General features: G+C 34.4%; 1 protein-coding gene and 1 long non-coding RNA gene across 30 annotated transcripts in view; one reads left to right on the forward strand and one right to left on the reverse strand.

Moving 5' to 3' along the window:
• RAPGEF2 (Rap guanine nucleotide exchange factor 2) overlaps positions 1-26,652 on the forward strand; it is a 315,781-nt gene that overhangs the window by 256,313 nt on the left and 32,816 nt on the right. For all 19 annotated transcript variants that reach the window (XM_056802818.1, XM_056802822.1, XM_056802824.1 and 16 more), the window contains 9 exons: positions 4,150-4,327; positions 10,457-10,593; positions 11,178-11,336; positions 18,726-18,878; positions 19,995-20,159; positions 22,579-22,686; positions 22,786-22,989; positions 23,101-23,209; positions 23,736-23,982. In XM_056802818.1, the coding sequence (XP_056658796.1) occupies positions 4,150-4,327; positions 10,457-10,593; positions 11,178-11,336; positions 18,726-18,878; positions 19,995-20,159; positions 22,579-22,686; positions 22,786-22,989; positions 23,101-23,209; positions 23,736-23,982 (1,460 nt within the window). The remainder of the gene's footprint in view (positions 1-4,149; positions 4,328-10,456; positions 10,594-11,177; positions 11,337-18,725; positions 18,879-19,994; positions 20,160-22,578; positions 22,687-22,785; positions 22,990-23,100; positions 23,210-23,735; positions 23,983-26,652) is intronic.
• LOC103103534 (uncharacterized) overlaps positions 1-26,652 on the reverse strand; it is a 46,344-nt gene that overhangs the window by 8,622 nt on the left and 11,070 nt on the right. The window contains exons 3-7 of one of the 11 annotated variants that reach the window (XR_001622899.2): positions 22,577-22,653; positions 22,298-22,371; positions 18,668-18,761; positions 18,246-18,310; positions 5,146-5,209 (exon numbers count right to left, since the gene is read on the reverse strand). The exons of 1 other annotated variant lie outside the window; for it this stretch is intronic. This is a non-coding gene — a long non-coding RNA (uncharacterized LOC103103534). The remainder of the gene's footprint in view (positions 1-5,145; positions 5,210-18,245; positions 18,311-18,667; positions 18,762-22,297; positions 22,372-22,576; positions 22,654-26,652) is intronic. 9 more of the 11 variants (XR_008912926.1, XR_008912925.1, XR_008912928.1 and 6 more) reach the window with 9 other exon arrangements.

Here is a 26,652-nt window from a genome sequence, read left to right on the forward strand (position 1 = left end):
CAATAACACACATACATTCATTGACTGAAAAAGGACTATTGTTCCTAATGTGAGACATTAAATACTTTTGCAAAAGTCTATTCAATTGGATGTAGAGGAGAAATTAATGTTAGTCATTTGGTATCATGAAATAAGTTGGGATTTTTTTAAGGGAGGGTTTTGATTCATGGGGCTTTTATGGAACTCTGAAAAAATCATTTGCCTTTTCAAATTGGGGTGATAGTTTGACATTTATGTTGAAGAGTAAGACATATCTATAAACAAATTTAACAAGTTATGAGAAATACTCACAGAATCAAAGAATTTTAGTGCTAGGTGAGACCTTTTACATACATGATTCAATAGTTTCCTCTCTTGTTTAGGTTGTAAAACTGAGACCAGAGATGTGATCAGTTAGCTAACATTTTATTAAGTGTCTTTTATCATGCTGTGACTGTGCTAGGTTCTTGATGTGCTGATCAACTAAATTAACCAGTGACACATTAGTTTGTGGAACTGATGTTTAGCTAGAAGAAAAGAAGTTTCAGGGGGACAAGATAACTGCAGTTACTTATTTGAATGTTTGTCATTAGAAAGGAGTATTAGACTTTTTCTTTTGGGCCCTCTGAGGCAAAATGAAGAAAAGACAGGAGTTGAAGAGAGGAAAATTCAAAACTTAATGTCAAAGAAAACATTTTGATTACATTTTGATTCATCCAAAAAGTGGAGGGTGATGCACCCTGAGAGGTAGAGGTAGTACCTTCTCTTTGAAGGTTTTTAGATTCTAAATGACCACTTTTCAGGTATTTTAGAGCCATGGAAAGAGGGGAGTGGGTCTTTCATTTGACCTTTCCAACTCTAAAAATGACTTTTAGTTTCAAGTACATGAATCCCAACAGTATGTAGTCACTTGAAATAAATTATAGCTCTGAACAGCTTCACATTGAGTTCCTAGAAATGAATATTATCCCTAGGGGATGGCAAGAGAAGTTGTAATAGCAGTGAGGTTCAGTTTTTGTTTTGGGTTGTTTTTTTTTTGTTTGCAGTTTTTTTTGGTCTCAATTAAAATACCTAAAAACCAAATATTAATTATATTTATAATATTTTAACACTATGCTTGTCATATAAGATCTAGAGCTGAAAAGTCTAATTGAACCTCCTTCATTTGAAGATGAGTGGATTAAATTCTGGGCAAGTAAATTGGCTTGCTTAATGTCACAAAGGCATTCTATGTGTGAACAAGGTTACCCAGTCAGTAAATAGAAGAGGAAAGACCTGAACCCCACGGTCCCTGAAAGAGAGTCCAATCCTCGTTCTACAATGAACATTTGAAGAGGAATATACCTCAATGTTCAAATGAACAGAGCCAAAAAAGTAACTGTAGTCTGTGATTGGTTACAGCATTTACTGGCTTCAGAACTAAGGTAGTAGCAACAGCAAATGCTGATCTCTTACTTTAGCCACCACTGGGTCAGATTACCTAATGACAGTTTCTTTGACTTTTCTCTGTGCCTTCTAGTAACTCATGATGTTCCTTGGATTTTTAAGTCTTGACTGCATGTTTTTAAGGACTTCACAGTTCAATCTGCATAAATCCTTGTGAGTTATACAGCCTTATGTGTCCTCACCTTCAACCTTTTTGTTTAAAATTGAGTTATCTGGGATTTTCTGTTAAGTCTATTATTTAGACAAAGGGATAAGCCTGAGATTTTTAGCTTTCTTTTTTTCTTTTTTCTTTTCTCTTTTGTCTCTGGCTACTGCACATGCTACATATATTGCCAAGAAAACCCCAAATGGGGTCACAAAGAGTCAGACGTGAATGAAAACTGACTGAACACAGCACATATGGTTCTGGAAAAGAAATCCTACTTAGAGGCTGTTATTGGAAAGCTTTTTTTTGTTTTGTTTTGTTTTTAGACAACATTTGTAGCTTATAGGGCTTATAGATGCTTTGTTGTTGTTGTTCAGTCATGTCTGACTTTGACCCCATTTGAGATTTTCTTAGCATAGTTATTGGAGAGGTTTACCATTTCCTTCTCTAGCTCATTTTATAGATAAAAAACTGAGGCAAACAAGGTTAAGTGATTTGCCCAGGGTCATACAGCTAGTAAGTGTTCCATTTCAAAATTTTAGACATTAAAACCAATGGTTTTTTTCCTATAAAAATTTCAATTTTGATTTTTGCGCTTTTCTATATCTCTTCTCATCATCTTTGCAGTCTCCTTTATACAATTGACTCCAAAATCTTTAATTTTGTTGGGAAGTCTCCTTTTTTGCCCAGTTGGTTTAACCAAATTTAAAGAATCAATACTTTGCATCAGTGTATGGCACTTGTGATGTGGTGTTAAAGGCATTTTTTAGTTCCTTACTAGTGTTTCAAGGACCTTAGTTGTGACTTGTGTATCTTGATACTCATGGATATTTAGCTGGATATTAAGGTTCACATTTCATATATCCATCTAAACTGTCTTTAATTTTAAAAATAAATCTCTCTTCCCTTCTAGGTTATCTCTGACAGGGCAGTATAATATAGCAGAGTGAATAATTGTTGGATTTCAAATGAGAAAGATATAGGTTAAAGTCTTCACTCAGATACTTATTAACCTTAAGGTCATGGGCAAGTCTGTGAGCCTCCCTGAGAGATGCCAATTTCTCATATAAAATAAGAGTGTGAGTCTTTCTGTTGTCTACCTTGAAGAAAGATAGTGTAGGAAATGTTACATAGCTGTGATTTTTCTTTCTGTGCTTACGTGTGTGTGTGTGTGTGTGTGTGTGTGTGTGTGTGTGTGTGTGTGTGTGTGTGTGTGTGTGTGTAATACACTATTAAGCTTTTAAAGTTTAAAACCGGCATAAGATTTGGGGAATACCATGTATGTGGAATTGAAACACTACATTGCTTGATAATGTTCTTGGTTGTTAAATCGATCATCCTAAAGTTTTTTCTCTTTGTCTCTCTGTCTATATCTGTCTGTCTCTTCTCTTCCCCCCGGCCCCCGATCCTCATATCCTCATGTGTTTCTCTCTCTCTCTGTCTCTCTCTCTCTTCCTCTTTCTCTCTCCCTCTCTCTCTCTCTCTCTCTCTCTCTCTCTCTCTCTCTCTCTCTCTCCCTCTCTCTCTCTCTCTCTCCCTCCCCTTTCCTTTTTTGGTTTGTTTTTTGGAAACAAAGCTGGATTTGGGGGTTTGTGTTCAAATTCTGACCCTTTACCACCTTATGATATTGAGCCACCCATTTAAGATCTCTGAGTACTGATTTCCCCACACATAAAATGATGGAAGTTGGATTAGATGATTCCAACTTTATATTTACAAAATCATAATTGATGCTTTTGGTCATTTAATTAAGAGAAACAATATCTAGTAATTTTTGCTTTGGAAAACCTACTCTGAACAAGTAAGATATAGGGATGGGGACTATACCTCTTGTGAGTTTTAAAATTAATATTCAATAACTAAGCATTATATTTTCAAAGTTTTATTAATAATAACTAGGGCAAAAGAACTGCCTGAATTCAGCCTGGTTGCAGGTCCAAAGAGAGGAAGAGGGGGGAGTTATAGCCACTTAAATACAATCATGCAAAATGCGGGGACTCAGGAAAAGGAAATTTTGGGAAATACTAAGGGACTTCTTGGGGATGAAGTCCAAAGGCTCAAAATCTCCCATTTTTACACTGTGCTATTGCTATTGGAAATTCCCAGATGAAGAATTCCTTTTACCATTTCAGATTGGCATCTTTTCTGTAGTTTACATTCATAATCGGTTGTCTAGAGTTCTTAGAGATTGTCACACATCTGGCCAGTATTCATAGGCAGGATTCCTTCTTAGTGTACATAGTAAGATAGTGGCATTGAGCAAAGCCCATATCTTCCCCAGACCAATGCTGTTTCATCATAATAATATTAACCCATTTAAACTAAACCTTCACATTGCAAAATCCTGTTGCAGTTAAAACATGGAATCCATTGAGTGAGCTGCTTCCTTTGTTCATTATACCTTACATTAGGCTTTTGTAGACTTTATCCAAGATGGGGGCCTGCTGGTATATCATGATAACTGATAAGTTTATACAGGGTGAAAAGATAATTTTTTAAGCATCCATTTAATCATGTGTAGATTATTTGGGTTTTAAGGGATCATCTTGCTCTAAATGACTATCATTCTATCTTTTCAGGCCACTGAAAGTGAGGCTGGTGATATGGACCTGAGTGGGCTGCCAGAAACTGCAGTGGATTCAGAAGATGACGATGATGAAGAGGACATTGAGAGAGCCTCAGATCCTTTGATGAGCAGAGATATTGTTAGAGATTGCTTAGAGAAAGACCCAATTGACCGGACAGATGATGACATTGGTAAGTTGGAATGATGAAAAGAGTCAAAGAAGAGTTTAAAGCATTTAGTCAGTGTTCATTTTCCAGACAGCAAACTATGTAACAGATCTTCTCATGCAGGGATTGTAGAAGGCCTCTAAAATGTCTCAGTTCTGGTTTAGACTCTGCTCCTTAATAGTTGGTGACTTTAGGGCAAGTGTTTGGTTTTTTTTTGTTTGTTTGTTTTTTTGTTTTTGTTTTTTGGCCTGTTTTTTCACATATAAGTTAGAAATAGCAACACATGAGATAATGTGTGCAGAAAGCACTTTAACAAAGCATTATACAATTGTAAGGAATTATTAGTATTACCAAGTACATAAAACATGAATGTATCATGGATTACCTAAACAATGGAAATGGGAAATAGTATTGGTACATGGATCTCCCAGTACAGAAAACTGCCTCTGCCATTGCACATCAGCACCTACCTCGATCCCTGCAAGCTGAAATTGTTCGCAGGTGCACAAAGGCTACATATTCCAAATGTGGGACTTTGATTAACTCAGATCACCGTGGCTTGCTTAAGACCTTGCTACATTATCCACCATGGTGCATTGCTTCTACACTAAACAATTGCATAGATGAAAAATTCAGAACAGAATTGAATTAATTTTTTAAAATTCTGCTTGTATTATTTAGTAGTCTGCAAACAAATGCCATAAACTATACTAATGGTACTTTTAAATACCCATTAGTGATCAGCATTTTAGTAGTAGTAGACTTCAGGGCCCAGAGACGTTGTTAATGGGAAGAACAGTGGACCTGGAATCAAGGGAAACCCCAGTTTGAAGTACACTCACCTCATCTCTGAGCCTCAGTTTTCTTATGTGAAATGGAACAAAAATATGTGTTTCATTTGTAGTTCTATGGATCAGAAAAGATACATCAGCTGTTTATTACTGTTGTTTCTGTTATTCAAAGACAGAAATACAGTTTCTTCACTTCCAAATGAGGGGGATTGGATTAGAAGGATTAGAACTATTGGCTCTGACTTCAGCAAGAACTAAGTTCAAGTCAGACCTCAGATAACTATGAGACCATGGCCAAGTCACTTAACCTTCTGTCTCAGTTTTCTCAGTTGTGAAGTGGGGATAATAATAGAATTTACCTCTTGGGGTTGTAATGAGTACATAATGAGATAATATTTAATGCAACCTTAAAGTGCTCCATAAATGTTATAGCTAATAAGCAAATAAGAAATATGAACAAACAAGATATATATGTAATAAATAGGAAACAAGAAAGAGAAGGCACTAAAATTAAGAGAGATGAGGAAAAAGGCTTCTAATTTAGTTGGTATTAGAAGCCTGGGAATAAATAGGTAGAGATAAGAAGTTATAGATATTATATATATATAGGTAGATAGGTAGATAGATAGCTACCTAGATAAATAGATATAGAGATAGAGATAAGAAAACACTCCAGGCATAGAAGACAGCCAGAGAAAGTTCCTGGAGCCAAGAAATGGAGTGTCTTGTCCATAGAATTGCCAGGAGAGCCTTGTCACTGGATCCAAGGTTAGTATGTGTTAGAGAGTAAGACCTAAGAAGTGTACATGGTAAAAAGGTTATTAGTTATGAAGGGCTTTGAACATCAAACAGAAGATACTGCTTTTGAAGTTGGAGGCTGGATAACCACTTGTTGGCCATGTTTTATTGGAAATTCCATTTGTGTTTGTGTTTTGATAGATTGACCATTGAGATCCCTCATATTCTGAGGGAAAAGGCTCAAATTCTGTGATTCTTTGATCTTTGATACGATGAATAGTAGAACTGTAAACTGGAAATTATGGGACAAAGCTATCAAGTATGGGAAGTTTGTCTTTGTTGTTCTCACTTCTCCTTTTGGTCCCTTTCTGCTGTTTGAAAATCTAATATTAAGTTGTTGATATTGTTATAGTTCTTGTTATTGCAGTGGTGCCCTCTTAATCCCAAGAGCTGAAGGTGAGGTGGTGAGAGGCACAGCAATATTCTATGCTGATAACAAATGTGTAAGAACATCTTCTGTATTAGGCCAGTGAAGGGAAGGGACCTGAGAATCCCATCATTCTGGGAAGAGGCTCTAAAAATGGCATCTTAGAACTGAAGTAGCTTTGTTATCCATCCATATAAATTTATCTGCATCCTGAGAGACCTATTTCAGGAAGAGTTATCCTTCTGGAAACATGAATGTCGTGAGGTCCTGCCTGTAGGTTGGGTTGGGTTCCAAGAATAGAATATGCCAAAGACGAGTAGAGACCTTCATATAACCTCTGAGGCAACTTGGTAGAGTGTCTGGATAAAGCCCTAAGCTTTAAGTCTGGAACATCTGAGTTCTAATTCTGCCTCAGGTTCTTGACCAGCTCTATGATGCTAGATATATCACTTGACTTCTCTGAGCCTTAGAGTCCTGTAAGATGTGTGGGTTCTATTCAGTGTTCATGAAGGTCCTTTCTTGTTTGAAATCAATAGTCTTAGTATCTGGTGGAACTGTGACTTGGGAACAGGACCTCAAAACAAGTGGTGAAGAAACTACACAGGGAGCTTTCTCTAATAGAGAGGGGGTTTCAGGACTCTTAAGTCTCTGGGGCCTTGTTTCTCTATTTACCAACTCTTAAGACCTTTATCAAATCATTTAACCATTCTGAGCCACAGAAGATCCTGACTTCCTAAAGTGGAGATCATTCTAATACCATCTACTTCTTAAGGGTTTTGTGAAGAAAGCACTTTGTAAGCCATTAAGCTCTCCATAAATACCAGCTGTGTGCCTGTGTGTGTGTGTGTGTGTGTGTGTGTGTGTGTGTGTGTGTGTGTGAAACAGACAGACTGACACGCAAATAGAAAGAAACAGATAAGCAAAGAGAGAAAGGAGAGACAGATAAAACTATTTGTTTTCAGTGAAATCTGCCAACATATGCTATATGTATTAGAAACTTAAAAGACAGTTAATAAAAATGATCCTAATTATAGTTATTTTGGAGAAATCTCCCCCTTAATGACTGCCATTATATTAACAATTATATATAAATTTATTTACCAGATTAATTTTACCACTCTTCTCTATAATATTAGACTCTTCATATGTATATACTTCACCTTCTTTTCCTCCTGTAATATTATTGTTTTATACCCTTTTTTTTTTCAAATTAGAGCATCACCTATGAACAAACTGTTCTCCCTCCCCCCATCCCCCATTTATCATTTTCCAAGATCATCATCTACATGTTTTTTTAGTTTTGGAGAAAGATGTGGGCTCTAAAGCTATGTATAGATTTTAGGTTCTTCATCATTCTGAGGAATTTAAACCTTGTACTTTGGTTCTTAGAAATTGGCTGCCATCCACAAATCACCAAAAGAAGGATTGAATATGCCATCCATTATTGTTTAACTCACATTTATATATAATTTTAAAGTTTACAAAGAACTTTCTCCACAATAACCCTGTGAAATGGAGTAGCAAACCTTTTACTTAAAGAGAAACAGCCTGATATAAACATTGGCTCTGGAGTCAGAAGAACTGAATGAAGATTCAGCTGCCCTGGACATTTATTCCCTGAGCCTCAGTTTTCTCGAGTATAAAACAGAAAGGGTTCAGAGAGAGTTGCTTAGTTACTGCTAAGGTTCTGTGGAGCCCTAGATCTATAACCCTAAATTCAGAGCTCTTTCTACTATACTACACTTTCTTTTAGTTATTTTTCACTTTAATTTCCTTACATAATTATCCATGGTGAAGTAAATTGTTTTCACAAGACAAATAATTTGTGAATATAAACTTGTATATGTAAATGTTATCATTTAAATTATAGCCATTTAGCATAAAATATATTGTATAATAGGACCACAAGAGATTTGGAAACTTTTCATGGTCCATTTCTCAACAAATAAAACTAAATTTACTTTTGATATCCTTTACCCAGAGTTGTAAATTTGTTCTTTTAGCTTTTCTTTAAAACTTTGTTGCCATTCTCTAAGGAACATAGAATCAATCAATTTAGAGCTGGAAGAGACCCTAGACATTATTGAATCTAATGCCTTCATATTACAGATGAGGAAACTGAGGCTGGGAAAGTTTAATTGACTTGCTCAGAGGACCGAACAGTATCTACCTGAGGCAAGGTTGGATCCAGAGCTTCTAGACTCCTGGCTTTGTGGTCTGTCCACTATACCATCCAGTAACCTATTTTAAAATATTAAAACATGGGGCACCCATAAAGGCTGGTATTTAATCTATGTCGGCTGCATAGCCGGAGGAGTAGTAAGGTATGATTAGGCTAGAGTTTCAGTGGCTTTTCTCTTGGAAGGACCTTGAATCCCAAGAACAGGAATATTAAAAAAATAGGGGGAAATTACAAAATTTTTACCAAAGGAGTGACATGAGATAGATCTATATATGAGGAAGTTGCCTGCAAGCCATGTGATAAATGGCATTGAGGTACGAAAAGTCATTGTAGGATACTCATCAGTTCTCTGTAATTCCCAGAAGTTCCTCTGGATCACTTTCTATTTATATAGGTATCATATCTGTATGTTCTAGAGTTTTCATATGATAGAAGTCTGGAATTATGGTTGATGCATTTTGTTAAAGACTTTTGCAATTTTGCTATTGAATTCTTAGGTAATTGGGCAGATGCTTATTCATTCCAAAGATCTTATTTCAATGAGTTCTTCATTTATACCTAGAGCATCTAGGTTACTTCACAAAACAGTTTTGTAGTAGGAATCCTTCAAACACTTTGGTTAGCAAAAATCAAGGCAAAGAATTCTTGAAAAAAAAAAGAGGGAAAGGAAGGAGGGAGGAGAGGGAGAAGAGGAAAAGAAAGATAAGAGAATTTCATTTAAAAAAAATTAACTAAATTGAATATTCCTACATTTAAATCCTTCATTCCTTATATTTCCTTATCCCATAATGTAAACATTTTTTTTTCTTTTGAGCATGGGAAGATATCAAAATTCTGTCAGTTCTTTCCTTGGTAATCTCCTAACTCCTTGCTACCTGTCTTCATACTGTGATGTTTTTCCTCATCCAGGATAATTTAGTTGCTACAGTAGAAGTTGGAATGTTATAATTAGGTTGAATGAATACATATTTACATAATTTTATAGGTGCAAATCCTTTAATTTTATCCTAACTATAACTCTTGAGATAGTAAATAAGGCTCATTTTACCAATGAGACAAACTTGGAAAAGTTAAATTATTTGTTCATGATCATTCCCTTAGCACCTACCAAAATAATATTTTTAAAGTTTAATAAATAACTTGATATGAAAAGTTGAATAGAATTGAATTGGGGAGAAGGAAGCAACTTGACTTTTCATTTAAAGGGTAAGACTTTTGAAAAACTTCTTAAAAAGTAAATATTTTTCCATCTCAAGACCAGGCAGAAATTCCTGAATGGAATTTTTAGGACAAGACTTGGGTGCCTTTGGAAGATTTGAGCACTACATTATGCCCCTTAATTATAGAATAGTAAAGGGATGTGGTACCCAGAGAGGGGTATTTTTGTGTATAAAATTATAAGGATGGTGAGAGAAGAATTGATCTAACATTCTATTTAGTTAGGATCAGTGATGGAAATGATTTGACCATTGTTCACCATTCCATTTTGGGTGGAAAGGATATGCCTTGGGTAAATGAGAATATTTAACCTAGAAAAGACAGGAGAATGTGGAAAATTCTTTATGTATCTCAACAACCATCACGTGGGGAAAGGATTCTCTTTTTTTCCTTGGCCTCAAAGGACAAAACTAGGACCAGTAGGTATCAATTGCAAAGCGGAAAATTTCTGTTTGATTTAAAGAGAAACATAGTAGTATTAGATCTATTCCAAACTGGTAACGGCTACCTTGGGAGACATTAAGCTTGCCTTTACTAGAAGTCTTCAAGCAAACACTGGGATGGCCACTCATTGAACATCTTTTTGAAAGACTTCTTGTTCAGCCCTGAGTTTGACTGGATAGCTTCTGAGATATATTCCCTCTTTCAGAATTGATCTATGCTCACCTGCAGAGCCAGGACTGAAAGAAAGGAAACAATCCTAAAAATACTCTTTTGCTAGAACAATCATTAATGAAATCTTTCACTTCATCACTTAAGAATTAAAGGGTTGTTTTTTTTAATCTTTTGCTTTTCAGAACAACTTCTGGAATTTATGCATCAATTGCCTGCTTTTGCAAACATGACAATGTCTGTTAGAAGAGAACTCTGTGCCGTGATGGTTTTTGCAGTGGTAGAAAGAGCAGGAACTATAGTATTAAATGATGGAGAAGAAGTAAGTAAAACTTTCCTTAAATTATAAAGGATAAAATATTTTCTCGAAATCAACCATTTCAATAGCATTTAAAGCTAACAAATGCCAAGAACCTTTTCTCCTTCCCAATCCTGTCTTTTTTCCTCTCATTGCTATCCCTATGTTCAGTTGTCTCCTAAATATTGAATAATGAATGAGGACACTTATTAATCCCTGGCCCCTCATCTTTTCTCCAGGATAATATCCTATTCTGCCATTCAAGGAACTGTACTAGAATTTTTCTTACTTGTTCATGTTTTCAAGATTTATAGTTACCTTATCTTAAGCATTTTATTTTTTAATAAATTTTGCTTCTTTTAGAAATATTCCAGCCTCTAACTATTTACAAATATAATGTTTTTCTAACAGAATGAAAAGTATTCTAGTCTTCATTTTGCACTGACTAATTGTTGGGATTTGTTTCACACTCTCCCAAGTTGGGAGGATTCAAAATGATTTCTGGGTTTATAATTTTAGAGGCCAGTAGAAGAGGGGAAAGAGTAACAACTACCAGTGAAAATGATGATTCTTGCCATCTTTATAATTTCTTCATTTTCTGTGTTTAGCTGGACTCCTGGTCAGTAATCTTAAATGGTTCAGTGGAAGTGACTTATCCAGATGGAAGAACAGAGATTTTATGTATGGGGAACAGTTTTGGTGTCTCCCCTACCATGGACAAGGAATACATGAAAGGAGTAATGAGAACAAAAGTGGATGATTGCCAGGTAAAAAAATATAAGAAACATATGTTATTGTTCTTTTGCCAAATGCCTATTTGCAAAAAAGGTATGCCCTGGTATTGAGAGAAGATTTTCCTGAAACTTGAGCAGTGCTTTTTGGCCTGTTTGCAAATGACTCATAGCACATTTATAAAGATTTAAAATTGCACATTTTCAGTTCAACAAATTTTTTTGTGCCTACTATATGCAGAACCAGGTGCTAAAATACAAAGAAAAAAAGTGTACTTTAAAGAGATGAGTTTGGCCTCAGTGTGAGAATGAATATAAAAATAAACATATCAAAACTGCTTTTAATTTTTCAGAAATATGATGGATAAATGAGTATTTTAATATTATCTAGAATTGCTAATAATATCATTGAGTACCTAGCATTCGAAGAAGGGGGAAAGGGAATGAAAAGAAGTAATTACAAGTAGGTTAAAAAACAGTGATCTATATGCTAAAATTTTCCCCTACTAAGATATCAATATTATACCATAACAGAACATTCTAGAACTTGTGAAGAAAGTTAGTTTTGGTGCAAATAAGTAAAAGAGGATTTCATAAGAAAAGAGATCTGTGTCTTAAGATTGTAAAAATTATGGTACATTCACTAATATTTATGAAAAAGGTAGGAAGAACATAGTGAGTATATGAAGTAGAGAGAACATTTACTGAAGTAGTGGAGAGAAGCTGTGAGGCTTCATTACAATGGGGCTTAGTTACCCAATGACTCTTAAATGATGTTAGTGAGAAGAGCCAGAAAGAAAAAAATTATAGATTGGAGTGAATATTTTCTACATCTTTTAACAGAGAAATAGCAATTAAATATATATTGACTGTGGAAGAATTGAAGCAGATCAAATGCAAAGGCTGAAAGGCCAATGAAAACTAAGATAAGGTGAATTGATGAGATAAGTATCGGACTTGAACTGGAAAAGAAATCTACCAGAGTAATAAATACAATGAAATATTTCAATTCCATCTCAGCATCTTGTCTAATTAGATCAGTTGGTTCAGAGTATAAATTGAGATTTTCCTAGTTCATTCTTTATCATATTTTTAACACATCTAAATAAGAATTGTTTTTTAGCTTAATTATATAGTAGCTTAGTTATAAAAAAAAGTTTTGCAATGCCAAATTGTAAATTTTTGTGTTTATACTTATTACAAATTGAAAAAACCCATAGACAGATTTATCTGGTCATTTACTGAGGGAATGATAACAACTAGATCAAGAAGAAATGGAATTTATTATCATATTTATTTGTCCAGAAACTTCTTTGTTAATGGACATTATGAGAAAAATATCAACAACATGGACATAATTAAATATTTTTATTAAATATTGGAAAGACAAATATTAAATATTGGAAGAGAGACTTTGTAATGAAGACTAATTATAGTCAACTCTCAATTAACCATTGTATGGGAGTGTGTAAATAAAAAAGCAGATAATCTAAATCATATATATTTATACTTTCAATTGTAAGATTTAAATTAATGTCCCAAACTTCAAGTATTATATTTTATAAAGTTTATTAATCACTAGAAGTAAAGGAAATAGAAGTAATTATCTAACAAAAATAAGTCCAAGTGAGTAAATTTCTTGCCTCTCCCAAAAAGCCTGCTTCACCCAGCCATGATCACAAGGAGAGAGAGGGACGGAGAGGGAGAAGGAGAGGGGCAGGGCTACACAAAATTTATATCCTCCCTGCGTCAGCACGTAATGTGAGAAGGAAAGTGGAATGCTAGGAATTGAAGTTTTAGGAGTTCAGATTCTAATTACACACAGCACATTCTTATTCTCTATTGTGAAGAATTTAATTAAAAAAAATTTTTTTTTAACCCTTACTTTCTGTCTTGGAATCAATCCTGTGTATTGGTTTCAAGGCAGAAGAGTGGTAAGGGCTAGGCAATGCAGGTCAAGTGACTTGCCCTGGGTTACACAGCTGGGAAGTGTCTGAGGCCAGATTTGAACCCAGGACCTCCTGTCTCTAGGCCTGGTTCTTAATCAGCTGAGCTACCCAGCTGCCTCCAATTTTAAAAATATTTATTGGAGAAGCCCTAAATCAAGAAAGAAGGGAAATTATCCAATTTCTCAATGTAAATTACTGATTAGCTCTTCTCTCATCCCCACTGTGGAGTTCTTGACACAATGAATTTGGTTGGGATGCCATATTCACAGTAGGGCTAAGTAAAGATGTTTTGGTTTAATGACTCCATTACCACATTATTATCAATGAAAAGAATGACATTTATCATTCCAGTAGCTAGAATAGTAGAAGGAGGCCTATTATTGTGTCTCAAGGTATCAAATAGGAATATTAAGTGAAATACTTGATTGCTATCTAAAATAGCAGTAGGTTAGACCTTAACATAGAGAACATGTTTCTGGGAAACGCACGGCTTTGAGATATGTGCTATGCTTCTGTGAATGCAAGCCATATTTAACAAGTTTCTTGTTTGACTCAAAAAAAAAAATAAAGAGCTACTGAAGTTTCTTTTTCTATCTTACTCTTTGTGAGTGAACACTCAGCCCTTCTTTATTCGGCATGACCAATGGATGGAACACTGGATTTGGAGTTGAGGAGAGACCTGGGTTCAAATTGTGCCTCAAATACTTATTAGCTGTATGACTGAGAAAGTCACTTTACATCTCTGTGTTTCAACTTTCTCACCTAAGAATGTAAGGGGTTTTGACTAGATAAGCTGTTGTAATTCCTTACCTCCCTATGTACTGACACCATGAAACCGTGCTTGAATCAGAGTCTTAATTTACATTGTCTTAATGAGAAAGAATAATTGTACCTATGGATGTAAACAAGCCTTTCTTGTGCCTCTTTACATTAAAAATGGGCCCTGTCTTCTTTCTAACTTAAGCTATGGCATGCAGATATGATGTCTTGTTAAATTTAGGGTTATTTTCTCATAGGAATTTTGCTGACATTTTGGGGTTTGGGTTTTTTTTAGTCGGGTGACTTCCCTTCTTTTATTCTACCCTGAGTTGGTCTGGAGGGTAAGGACAGAATAGATTGTAGGCAACAAATGATCCCAGATGTCTCTATTGCCCTTTCCATGTACACACATTTGTCTTCCTTCCTTTATTCTTCTTCCCTGCCTGTGTCTGAGGTCATCCAGTGATATCATAAGCCATTGCTTAGTCTTCAAATGGGAAGAGAATACTTGAATACCTTTGTTATCTACTGGGTATGAACTTTCCTCTTGGAGAGATGGAAAGCACCAAATTAAATAGATCCATCTGGCCTTATTAAAATGGTATATTAGATTCATCTTCTCCTGGGGAAATTGGAGGTAATAGATGATTTTAATTTACAAACATTTTCTGAAATTTGAAAGTGTTTGCTATTAATATTTGAGAATTGACCTCTTTTAATTTATAATATTAATTTATTTTATTATTTTATCATATCACTTTCTTGGTGCTAAAATATAAAATTTTGTAATACTGAACTGTACAGCAAAACTCCCAAATGGAATTATTAATTTGATTTGAATCAAGGAATTACTTAAACATTTATTGGCCACAAACAAATAAAAGTATACAAATTTATTTTGAAGAATCAAGCTCAAACAATATTTCCATATATTACTATTTCTATTTTTTTCCATTTGAATTAATTTATTTAGTCAATTTAGAACATTATTCCTTGTTTAAAATAATCACATTATTTCCCTCCCTCCCCTCCACCCACTCTTCCCACAACCAACACGCAATTTCATTGGGTATTACTTGTGTCCTTGATCAGAATTTATTCCCATGTTAACTAGGATGTTCATTTAGAGTCTACACCCCCAACTACTTCTTATTTAAGTATAATACCTCATTTAAAAAATCAGTTATGATATTTCAAATGCAAATAGAAGTCTAATTCATTTTCTTTGGTTTTCTTATTGAGATGTTGACTGCTTTTATGTTAAAAGTAATGAAGTTAGGGGGCAGCTGGGTGGTTCAGTGGATAGAGAGCTAAGCCTAGAGATGGGAGGTTCTAGGTTCAAATCTGGCCTCAGACACTTCCTGTCTGTGTGACTCTGGGTAAGTCACTTAACCCCCATTGCCTAGCCTTTACCACTCTAATGCTTTGGAACCAATACACTGTATTGATTCCAAGATGGGAAGGTAAAGGCCTTAAAAAAACAAACAAATAAATAAATAAATAAAAGTAATGAAGTTAGGGGCAGCTAGGTGACTCAGTGGATAGAGAACCCCAGGCCTAGGGATAGAGATTCCTGGGCTTGAATTTGGGTACAGGCATTTTCTAGATATGTGCCCCTGGGCAAATCACTTAAACCCAACTCCTAACCCTTACCACTCTTATGCCTTATTATTATTATCCAATCTAAGCCAGAAGCTTAATTCATTTGTTATATCTCCTCTAGCAGGTTGCTATATAGAAAATGAGGTAATCCTTGGTAATTAAAAAAAAAAACAACCTCTACCTAGAAACCACTACGGTTTTGGTTTTAACCGTTTATATTTAAATCACTAAACACGAATACCCAATTTAATTAATTTCTCTGCCAAAAGTATTCACATTGCTTGAAATTAAAAGTCTTCATAAATTATATATTTCATTTCAGAAGTTGCATTTGAAAACAATTATTTTAATTTTTTAACAGTTCAATTTGTCATGTCAAAAACAGGCTATTTGACTATTTTGTTTACAAAACCTAATTAAAACTAAATATTTTTGTAATCTGCAAATAAAGCCCCTTCAATTCCTTAAATTGTTTTTTCATATTAGTCATTTTATTGATTCTTCTGAAAGAATGATCACCCAAGAGAGATTAACTTATTTTAATGACATTTACCTATTGATATTTTATTTGATAAAACATAATTTTGAAATGTTTTAAAATATTAAACTGTTTGTCATGTGAATTTTGAAAATAATAACTAGTTTGGTGTCAGCCAAGTCAATATAAAAAACTACTAGAGTATACTGTCATTAAGCCCAAATCTTCATATCTTATTGATAGGTTGTCAAAGAATGATACATTTCTCCATTTCAGTTCTCAAATGGTTTCCCAGTTTAGAATTAGTCCAATTGAAGAAAACTTGTTTTTTGAACCCTGCCAAAGAATATTCTGGTGTTTCAAGTGAGATAATCACTTTTGAGTGGTCTGTTATTCCAGATGCTTAAAGTAACTTTCATCCCACTAGTGAGTTTATCTTTATTATCTTACCAAAAAACATTTCTTGAATACTTTATATCCTTACGTCTAAAACACATTATAGTTGGCAAAAGATAGAAATTATTCCTGGATGAATTTGTCACAGCCAACTCTTCATTACTTAAGGATTGACTTTGGCACAAAACTATTTCTAGCTCAAGCCAAAATCTTAAAATTATATGAGTTTTATAGCCTGCTAGCAAAAGTTTCTGCAAAGGTTACCTAAATATATAGTTCTAAATGTGTATTACTTAAAGTGTATAATTATCTAATCTTTAAACTTTAATGTAACCTTCATCAAAATTATATTTTCTGTTGGTGTTTTTTCTTTTTTTCTTTTTTTTTTGGTTTGTTTGAATTGGTCAATCCACAAATAATTGTCAATCATCTACTGTGTGCCAAGTGTGGTGTAATAGTCTTGAATTTAGTATGGTATAGGTTCAAGTCTCAGCTTTGGCACATACTTCTTCCTTTCTTTGTGAACTGGCAGAGGTTATGTCAACCCTTTGCATCGTCAAACAAGTCTCTAAGGCAGAGTAGGACAGTTACAGTCTCTTGACCCATAGCTCCCTCTATCTGGACCAAAATAAAACTCCAGAACTCCAAGACGAAGAAAAATAGTCCCTGTCCCTCTTGGAGCTTATAGTCTACATACATAAATTAGTATATTATATTTGTTATTTAGAATATAGTGTTGGGAATGCTTTTTTGAAACATTATATCCAAAAGGTAATTGCAATCTTAATTTTTAAAATTAGAAGCAGATTTATAATTTTAAAAACTTTTTTAGCTTTTAAACATCAATTCTAAGGCAAAAGAGTGGTATTGGCTAGACAAAGGGTGGTAAGTAACTTGCACATGGTCAGACAGCTAGGAAGTGTCTTGAGGTCAGATTTGAACCCAGGTCCTCTAGCCTCCAGGTCTGGAGCTCAATCCACTGTGCTCCCTAGCTGCCCCCCATCCTTTTAATTTTTTTTCAGATTTATAACTTTTAATTCATCTGTCTACAGACTTCTTTCTTGGTTATCATCATAATAGTAGCTAACATTAATAGTGCTTATTATGTGCCAGGCTTTGCAAACATGATCTTATTTGACTTCTACAAAAACCCTGGAAGATAGATGCTATTGTTATCCCAATTTTACTGATTAGGAAACTTAGGCAGACAGAGTAAGCATCTTGCTCAGGGTTTTACATAACTCCTAAGTGTCTTGTTTGCTAGATTTGAACACAGGTCCTCCTGACTTGATATCCAGGTCTTTTGTCTACTGCATCATCTTCCTGCCTCACCATTTAACGGAGATACAAAAGAAACAATATGGAGTCAGAGAAGAAAGAAAGGCTCTGGAGACTAAGGTTCTTGTCTCCATGTTCCTTCATCAACTAACTCTACTTCTATAAAATGAGATTGGGGAGGAGAGTTGGATTAGATCAGCATTTCCCAATTGCCAATATTTGTTACCAAAGAGCTGTGTGTCTGAACATATATATGCAATTATATATGGATATATGCATATATATTGATACATTGATGTGAATTATATTAGAAATATAAATAATATATAAATTTCCTTCTTTCCTTTCCTCCTCTACATTATTCTTCATCCTGTTGCCCCTGTCCGTGTCTCCTTCTAGTTCCTACCCTCTGATACACATCCCATGAGCTACTAATTTTTGCAAAAGGAAGGATAGTTCACTTAAAGGATTTTGTGTTCTTACCTAGTTCCCAACATAATTTAAGTTGAAAAATGCTGATGTAGGGTCTAAAATCACCATCTGAATTTCTGTGGAACATATTGAAACATAAAGGAAAATTTTCATTTTATGTTTTTCCACCTTGAACTTTTATATAATTGAAATACAAATTAGATACAGTCTTGAAAAATGAATCTTCAAATAGTCAGCAAATTAAATTCTACAGAAACCTTTTATTTACATAGTTCTATAATGATTTAAAATACTTGTATAGAATTCTTATTTTAAGTTTTCTTGAGGTTAAAAAAATCAGTATGTATAAAACAACCACTGAAGGTAATTAATGGAGAATTCTGTTCAAGTTTACTTTTTTTATTTATTTGTGTAACGTACCCTTTCTTGAAATTTCTAATCTAAATAATTTAAAAACCGTATTATCAGCTTACCTAAACTCTTTGAAAACTCCTAATTGATAAATGCTTGTTAATATTTTCTGCCTTCCAGTTTGTGTGCATAGCCCAGCAAGATTACTGCCGCATTCTCAACCAGGTAGAAAAGAACATGCAAAAAGTAGAAGAGGAAGGAGAGATAGTTATGGTGAAAGAACACCGAGAACTTGATCGTACTGGAACAAGAAAAGGTCACATTGTCATCAAGGTAAATGAAATTAAATAAGTTTATTATTAATTTTCTAAGTTATTTAAATTAGATAGTTCAGATCTGCCTAGGATTTTATATGCTTGGCATTATTTAATTTCAATTAAAATAGCATTTAAGATTTATAAGGACAGTTCTTTTGGGTAAGAGCTTATCTTCAGATGCAGCTCGATAGCTCAGGGGGTCAAAAGTCAGGTCTAGAGATAGGGAGTCTTGAGTTTAAGGCTGGCCTCAGACACTTTCTAGCCAGGTGACCCTAGTCAAGTCACCAAACCCAAATTCCCCAGCCTTTACCATTCTTCTGCCTTGGAACTGATATTTAGTATTTATTCTAAGATGGAAAGTAAAGATTTTTTTTAAAAAGACCTTTTCTTCTGATGGAGAGATCAAACATGGGCTGTGCCCACAACATTGAAGTAAATTAAAGTGTAATTCAGAAACACTTCACAAAGCAATATTAGAACATAGATAATGATAATATGTAGTTTTCAAGTTAACATGTGAGTTGTAGGAATCTTTATGCAGTTTAATCACCCTTGTTTCCATTTGAGTTTGACACCACTGCTATAAATGCTGTAAAAAATCTGTTTTATGTTTATGACCTCTTATAGAAATTATTGGATAATTAGAAAATATAGAAATAATGGAAAATATAGACTTCATCTCTGGTGACTAGCAATTTTAGGTTTTTAATTTACTGAAATTGCTGACTTGTATTTTACTTGTCAAGCTGGTTATTAGTTAATCCTTTGCATATTTGAGGACATAGCTAATAGATATGGACAGCTAGGTGGTGCTGTGGATATAGTACCAAGCCTGGAGTCAGAGAGACTCATCTTTCCGAGTTTAAATCCAAACTCTTCCATTTATCGGCAGTGTGACTCTGGTCAAGTCACTTAACCCTGTTTACTTTAATTTTTTCATCTGTAAAATGAATTGGAGTAGGCAATGGCAACCCAGTCCAGTATCTTTGCCAAGAAAACTTCAAATGGAGTCTCGGTATGTCAGATATGATTGAACGACAACTGACCAACAATAAGCTAATGAGTTAAATGAAGTTTCTGGTATGCATATGAGCTTCCTCGTGTATGACCATTATTGTCTTTTTCATCACAGGGTACTTCGGAAAGGTTAACAATGCATTTGGTTGAAGAACATTCAGTGGTGGATCCAACATTTATAGAAGATTTCCTACTTACCTACAGGACCTTTCTATCCAGCCCAATGGAAGTGGGGAAAAAGTTATTGGAGTGGTTCAATGACCCTAGCCTCAGGGATAAGGTTGGAAAACAATTCTTACATCAGCTATTAAATATCAAATATCTAAACAAAAGAAACTAAATACATATATGTGTGTCTGTGTATAAAATTTCTCATGCCATTTGATTTCAGATGGATCTCTAAGATAAATTGTATAGTGTAAAGATTAAAATTTTAGGGAAGCTGAGGCAGGAAGAAATTAGTTTCTCTCTGCAAGGAGTATTATATTTTTATGAGGTTCATTAAAGGTTAAGGATTAAAGAAAATACAGGATAAGAAAACATGTGTCTAGGCCACAGAGAGGCCTATATACAACCTCACCTACATTATGAAAAGAGCCACGTCTGCTTGCAAGCGGAAAACAGGGAAGAAATGAGACACAAAAGCCTTTGCAATCAGGTTAAATACCCCATCTCATTCTCGGCCCAGGTGAGGTTTTCAGTGAGATTACAAAGCATTTTGGGGAAGTGGAGCAAGGGCTTCTGGGGATTGAAGTCCTGGATTCAAGTCTATTTTTTACATTAGAAAATATATATTTTCCTAGTTTATGAGTTTCCGCCCCAATGACACAAATATACTCAGTATATAAATCAGCTAAATTTTTGAGACTAAAGTTTAGGAGGCAATCCAATCTGGAACATTTTAGAAGAGGAGTCATTGACCAATTTTTTTTTTTTATCATGGATATATCTTTGACGTTCTAGAGTAACCTATGGAACCTTTCTCAAAATGATGTTCTTTAATGCATAACATCAAATGTGTGGAATTACTAGGGAAATTAATTATTGAGATATAGTTATCAAAATATTTTTTAAAAAACACATACACAAGTTTGTGGTACTTGTGTTAAGGGCCCTCGCTTTAGAACATTGTATTATAAACAATAATCTACAATATTAACACTTTTTTGTTTAAATTTTGAAAAGCAATTTGTAGGAGTTGCATTTGGAAATATTAGTCCTATATATTGGAGGGTTTATAGTCTCACACTTAATCAAGTTAAATTAAAATTCCATTAACTGAACTCAGAACTTAAAAAAGGCCATTAGAGTTAAGAGAATATCAGGTCATTTTAGAAAGAGTCTCCACTCCACTGTTTCAAGTGGTCATATCCAAAGGTAGAACACAATGACTTGAGAAGTGAGTTGGAGAAAAGGAAGGGAGAAGCAATTAATATATGGTTTTAGGGAATCTCAGTGTCTGAGGATGGGTTAGACCTTGATATGTTTTATAGATAACAGAAACAAAGAAGCAATGACTAAGGTGATATTGAAGATGAGAAAGAAATTGAGGATAGCTAATGAGAGTAGTGTAGAGAGCACTGAACCTGGAGTCAGGAAGACCCGAATTCAAATCTGGCTTAGGTTTTGTGGCTCTAGGAAGTCACTTAACCTCTGTCTGCCTCAGTTTCCTTATCTACAAAATATAGATAATAGCAACTACCTCCCAGCATGTGAAGATATAATGAGATAATATTTGTAAAGTGTTTTATAAACCTTAAAATATAATAATAAATAAATAAAAAATATAAATGATCCCTACCATCACCACCATCATCATTTTGGTAGTGGTGGTGGTAATAATGATAATAATTGATGCCAAGCTACTCTGTGGTGCTTGATTAATAAGATAAGTAAAGTGGTTACCCTTGGCCAAGGAAGAGAGAATGGCACATAAATATTATAGAGTTTGGGGTTGGGTAGAAGAGGGAACCTACTTGAGCAATATTGTAGAAAGTGAGGTCCTTCATTGAGAAGGAAGGAAATGGAAAGAAGGTAAAAAATGGCACAGGAAGTCCTAGAGAGAAGGGAGTAGAAGAGCCGTTGCACCAAAGAATGTCAAATAATTGATCACAGAGCATTGTAATATAACTGCTAGAGCCTACTTGGGATTAGATAGCACATATTTGCAGTGAGTGTTTTACAGAAATGTACCTAGGAATATTGAGTAACTTATGAATAAGAATGGCAAAGGGAGCTAATAGAGATGCCCAAATTATGGTACATAAATGGCCGTTGGGGCATGGGGAGGGGGGGAATTCAGAAATAATAAGAGGGTATGTTGTTGTACTAACTATAATGAAGTCAAGGCTAAAGCAGGACAGGAAATGAGCAGAGCAGTGCCATTGGATTTGGAGAACATAAAGGGGCATATTATACCTTTCTGGCATCTCCATCTATTCTTTCTCCCCAGGACCATCTTCATCATCTATACTTACATGCAGTCCCCTTCCCTATGAAAAAAATTGGCAAATCATTTCTGCCATTAAAACGTGATTCTTAGAAAGGATACTTTTTAAAGTTTTTTTTTTAATTTTTTAGAAAGGATACTTTTAATGGGATTTTTGTTAAATTTTAAAATGAGCATCTAGAGATTTTTCTGAGAATGATGTTAAATTTATTAAGGAGGAAAGCTTACTGAAGAATAAATTGACTTACAGGTTACACGGGTAGTGTTGTTGTGGGTGAATAATCACTTCAATGACTTTGAAGGGGATCCTGCCATGACTCGATTTCTAGAAGAGTTTGAAAACAATTTGGAGAGAGAGGTGAGATGAATGATTTTCTTCTGACTATATTTCAAGTATTCCTTTTTGCCAGCAAAGTAATCTCTTTATATTTATGCGACCTCTTTTGAACTCTTGCAGAAAATGGGTGGACATCTGAGGCTATTAAATATTGCATGTGCAGCTAAAGCAAAGCGGAGATTGATGACACTCACAAAGCCTTCGAGGGAAGCTCCTTTACCTTTCATTTTGCTTGGAGGTTCTGAGAAGGGATTTGGTATCTTTGTGGATAGTGTGGATTCAGGTAGCAAAGCAGCAGAAGCAGGCCTGAAGCGTGGGGACCAGGTATGTTAAAATAAACTTTAGCTTGAATATCAGAATCGGTTTTTTTAACTAATTAAATAAATTTTTTGCTTGTAGGATCACAGATGATACATTTTGTCATTTTATTTTCAGATTTTAGAGGTAAATGGTCAAAATTTTGAAAACATTCAGCTTGCAAAAGCCATGGAAATTCTGAGAAATAATACACATTTATCTATCACTGTGAAAACCAATTTATTTGGTAAGTGTCCCCAATGTCCACTTTCATTTTTTTAATTGTCTTTGAGTTTTTTGTTTTGTTTTTTTTTTTTAACAAAGAAGAAGGGAATTATTTTTCAGACATAACTACCATAATGATTTCCATTATGCAGGGCATTTATGCTAACAAATCTCATGACTTTACTTTTAAAGAACAGCCTGTAGGAATGCCTATAATGAAAGGTATATGAAATATGTTGAACTGGGCAAAATGGTGAGAGTATATATTTATTTTCCTAAGGAATATTGGAAATGTGCCTCTCCTGTTTTAAAGGCTAAGTGGGCCCAAATCTAGAGGGTCCTGCCTAGGGTAATAGTGCCCCAGACAGTGTTAGCCTAGGGAGAGAGCATTAACCTTAGCCATTCATAAGGATGGAATTGTTACTGTTTTCTTCAGATCCCTTGCCCACCATCTTCTCCAGCCATGTTGCGTTTTCCCAGGGGAGTTGTGCATCAGGGATGGAGATCTTATAACTGATGTGGTTTGAATTTTGTTCCTTTCTCTGCAGTGTTTAAAGAACTTTTAACACGATTATCAGAGGAGAAAAGAAATGGTGCCCCACATCTCCCCAAGATCGGAGACATTAAAAAGGCCAGTCGCTACTCCATCCCAGACCTCGCAGTGGATGTGGAACAGGTGATAGGACTTGAAAAAGTGAATAAGAAAAGCAAGGCAAACACTGTTGGGGGAAGGAACAAGCTCAAAAAGATACTCGACAAGACTCGGATCAGTATTTTGCCACAGAAACCATATAAGTAAGTGCCAGGGTTTTAATTTTCTGTACACATGATACTATCATTGTATTAGGAAGTATGGAAGCAGCTTTCAAAGAGTTTTTTGGACACATTCTTGGTGTTCACATTAAGAGTTGGTATATTCCCAGATCTCATCGCTGAGACATTTACTGACTTACTAGCTAAAGAAAATAATTCGTTTCCCTATCCTTCCCCTCCAATCCCCTAACCCCTCCAGTTAGTCCACCCATGTGCCTTTTTTCTAAAATTAAATGTGACTAGAATGGCATCTTGGTATACCGACTAGGGGTCTGGCCTTCTAAGAGTATAAGTTTCAGGGCCATTGTACATTGAATTGATAAAGGTAGTTTCTGAACTTCAAATTCCTGGTACCAATGGAGTCATTGAGTATTTTTTTTAAAAAGCACTTTTGTTTTGTGGATTTCTCATTTGAACTCTTTAAAATGAAAACATTGTTGGGATATATGGAAAGGCAGAAGGGCCTCTCCTGTGTCTGTTCTGTGCATTTAGAAAAATAGAAATGAAATGTATATAATTTTTATTTATTTTAATTTTTAAGGTATAATATTTAGTATAGCTTTTATATATAATATTGTGTACAATGGAACAAATATTTATGTTATTTTCCAATTACATTTATATACTTATTTGTTTGTTGCATTAAAATATCCACTTAATTCCCTCCTTTCCTCTTCCCCCATTAGAGAATACATCATGTAACAAAATTATATATATATATATATATATATATATATATATATATATATCTTTAAAAACTGTCTTACTGTTTTCTTTTTAGCAGTTTTTTCTCTAGAGGTAGACATATATAAATCTTCAAACTATATTTGTTATTATATATAATATTCTAATAATTATAAATTATAAAATATATATATATATATATATATATATATATATATATATATAGTTCGTTTGGTTCTGTACATTTCACTCTTCACAATTTCATGGAAGTCTTTCCATGTTATTACAAAAAATACTTGTCCATTATCTTGTATTGAATCACAATCATATGCCACAACTTCCTTAGCTATTCCCCAATTGATGGGCATCCCTTCAGTTTCCAGTTCTTACTACCACAAAGAAAATTGCTATAAATTTTTAAATTTTTAATTTTCTTTAATATTAATATTATCAATATCAAATTAATTATTAACATCAACTATTACATGATATAATATATTAAATTATATAAAATAATTAACAATTATAAATAATATGAAATATTTTCAAAATAAAAATATTGAGCTTTATAGGAAGAAGCCCAAGTCATTCTGAGTAGCTCAGGGTTTTTTTTGATGATTAAAGATTAGATTGAACTTTAAAGTGTTCTTTAATTGCTAGAGTACTTAATTTTTACTTTTGAGGTAGTTTGGTGTTACAGTAGATATAAAATACTCCCTGGACTTTCAGTCAGGAAGATCTGAGTTCAAATCTGCCTCGAACACAGCCTAGCTGTGTCACCATGAACAAGTCACTTAACCTTTGTCTCATTTCTACAACTGTAAAATGGGGATAATAGTACTGCCAATTTCTTAGTGCTATGGTAAAGATCAAATATGTGTAATATATGCCTGGCACATAGTATGGCCATATAAATTCAGATTTCCTTCCCTCTCTTTTATTGGAAATATTCTAAAATATATAATGCAGGTACTACTCTGTGGCTTAACTTTTAAAGACATTGTATCAAGGTGTCACCTTCTGTCTAATCCTTGCTATTCCCCCAAGAACCCCTGTTCCTTTTAATCAGGCCCTCAATCCCTAAACACACACAGTACAGCTGTCACATGTCTTCCAGGGTAATCCAGAAAATTCATTGCTTCTCAAGGGCAGTTCTGTGGATTTGAACCACCTCCTTCATAAATCTGGTGCTTGAAAACCACAAACCAGCCCATGAAACAATTGTCACACACAGGTGGTCCAGCATCAGATGAAGAGTTCTTTTTTGCTATCTTCTTTCTACTCTGCCTCTTTCATACTCATCTCTGCTGTCTTCTTTTCTTTTGACTGATCTTAGTAGGTGCTTAATAAAGTGCTCATTGGGTCAAATATATGTCCCAAATTAGCTTATTAGTTTTTTTTACATACTGTTTTAAGAGTCTTATGTTATTATCATGTTATTTAATTTATTCTTCCTAATTCTTCCTTGTGTTAATTAATTCTTCCTAATTTCCAAGTATTGGTGGAAAATCTCTAAGAAATATACCTAGTGACCTACAAATTCAATGCTCTTACTGGTTTTGAGAGTGTGACCCCAAATAGAAAAATTATACAGAGCCATTCTTTCTTCCCTAGTTATTTGGAACTGGCTAAAGTCTTTAAAAATAGAGCCATTTTTGCCTTGTTCTCCACAGAATATTAAGTAATAATAAAAAAAGGTCTTATTTATGGCAAAGATGTGAAGTGAAAAGATTTCAGTGGATTTAATTTTTTTCAGAATCCAGAAAGTTTCATTGTATATCCCTCTGCTATTCTTCAATGTATAATTAGCTAAGTGATAGGTATATTCTGTCCATGAATTACAGTTGAATTTCTTACACTCAAATTTTTGCCAATATCTTTTCCTAAGAGATAAGTAGAGAAAACTAATTTGTGACTTTCTGAATCATCTTCTCTTCCCCCTTAATTGTCTTCAAAGCCTTTATTTCT

The sequence above is a fragment of the Monodelphis domestica genome, chromosome 6 (genome assembly GCF_027887165.1).
Source record: "Monodelphis domestica isolate mMonDom1 chromosome 6, mMonDom1.pri, whole genome shotgun sequence".
NCBI classification, from domain to species: Eukaryota; Metazoa; Chordata; class Mammalia; order Didelphimorphia; family Didelphidae; genus Monodelphis; species Monodelphis domestica.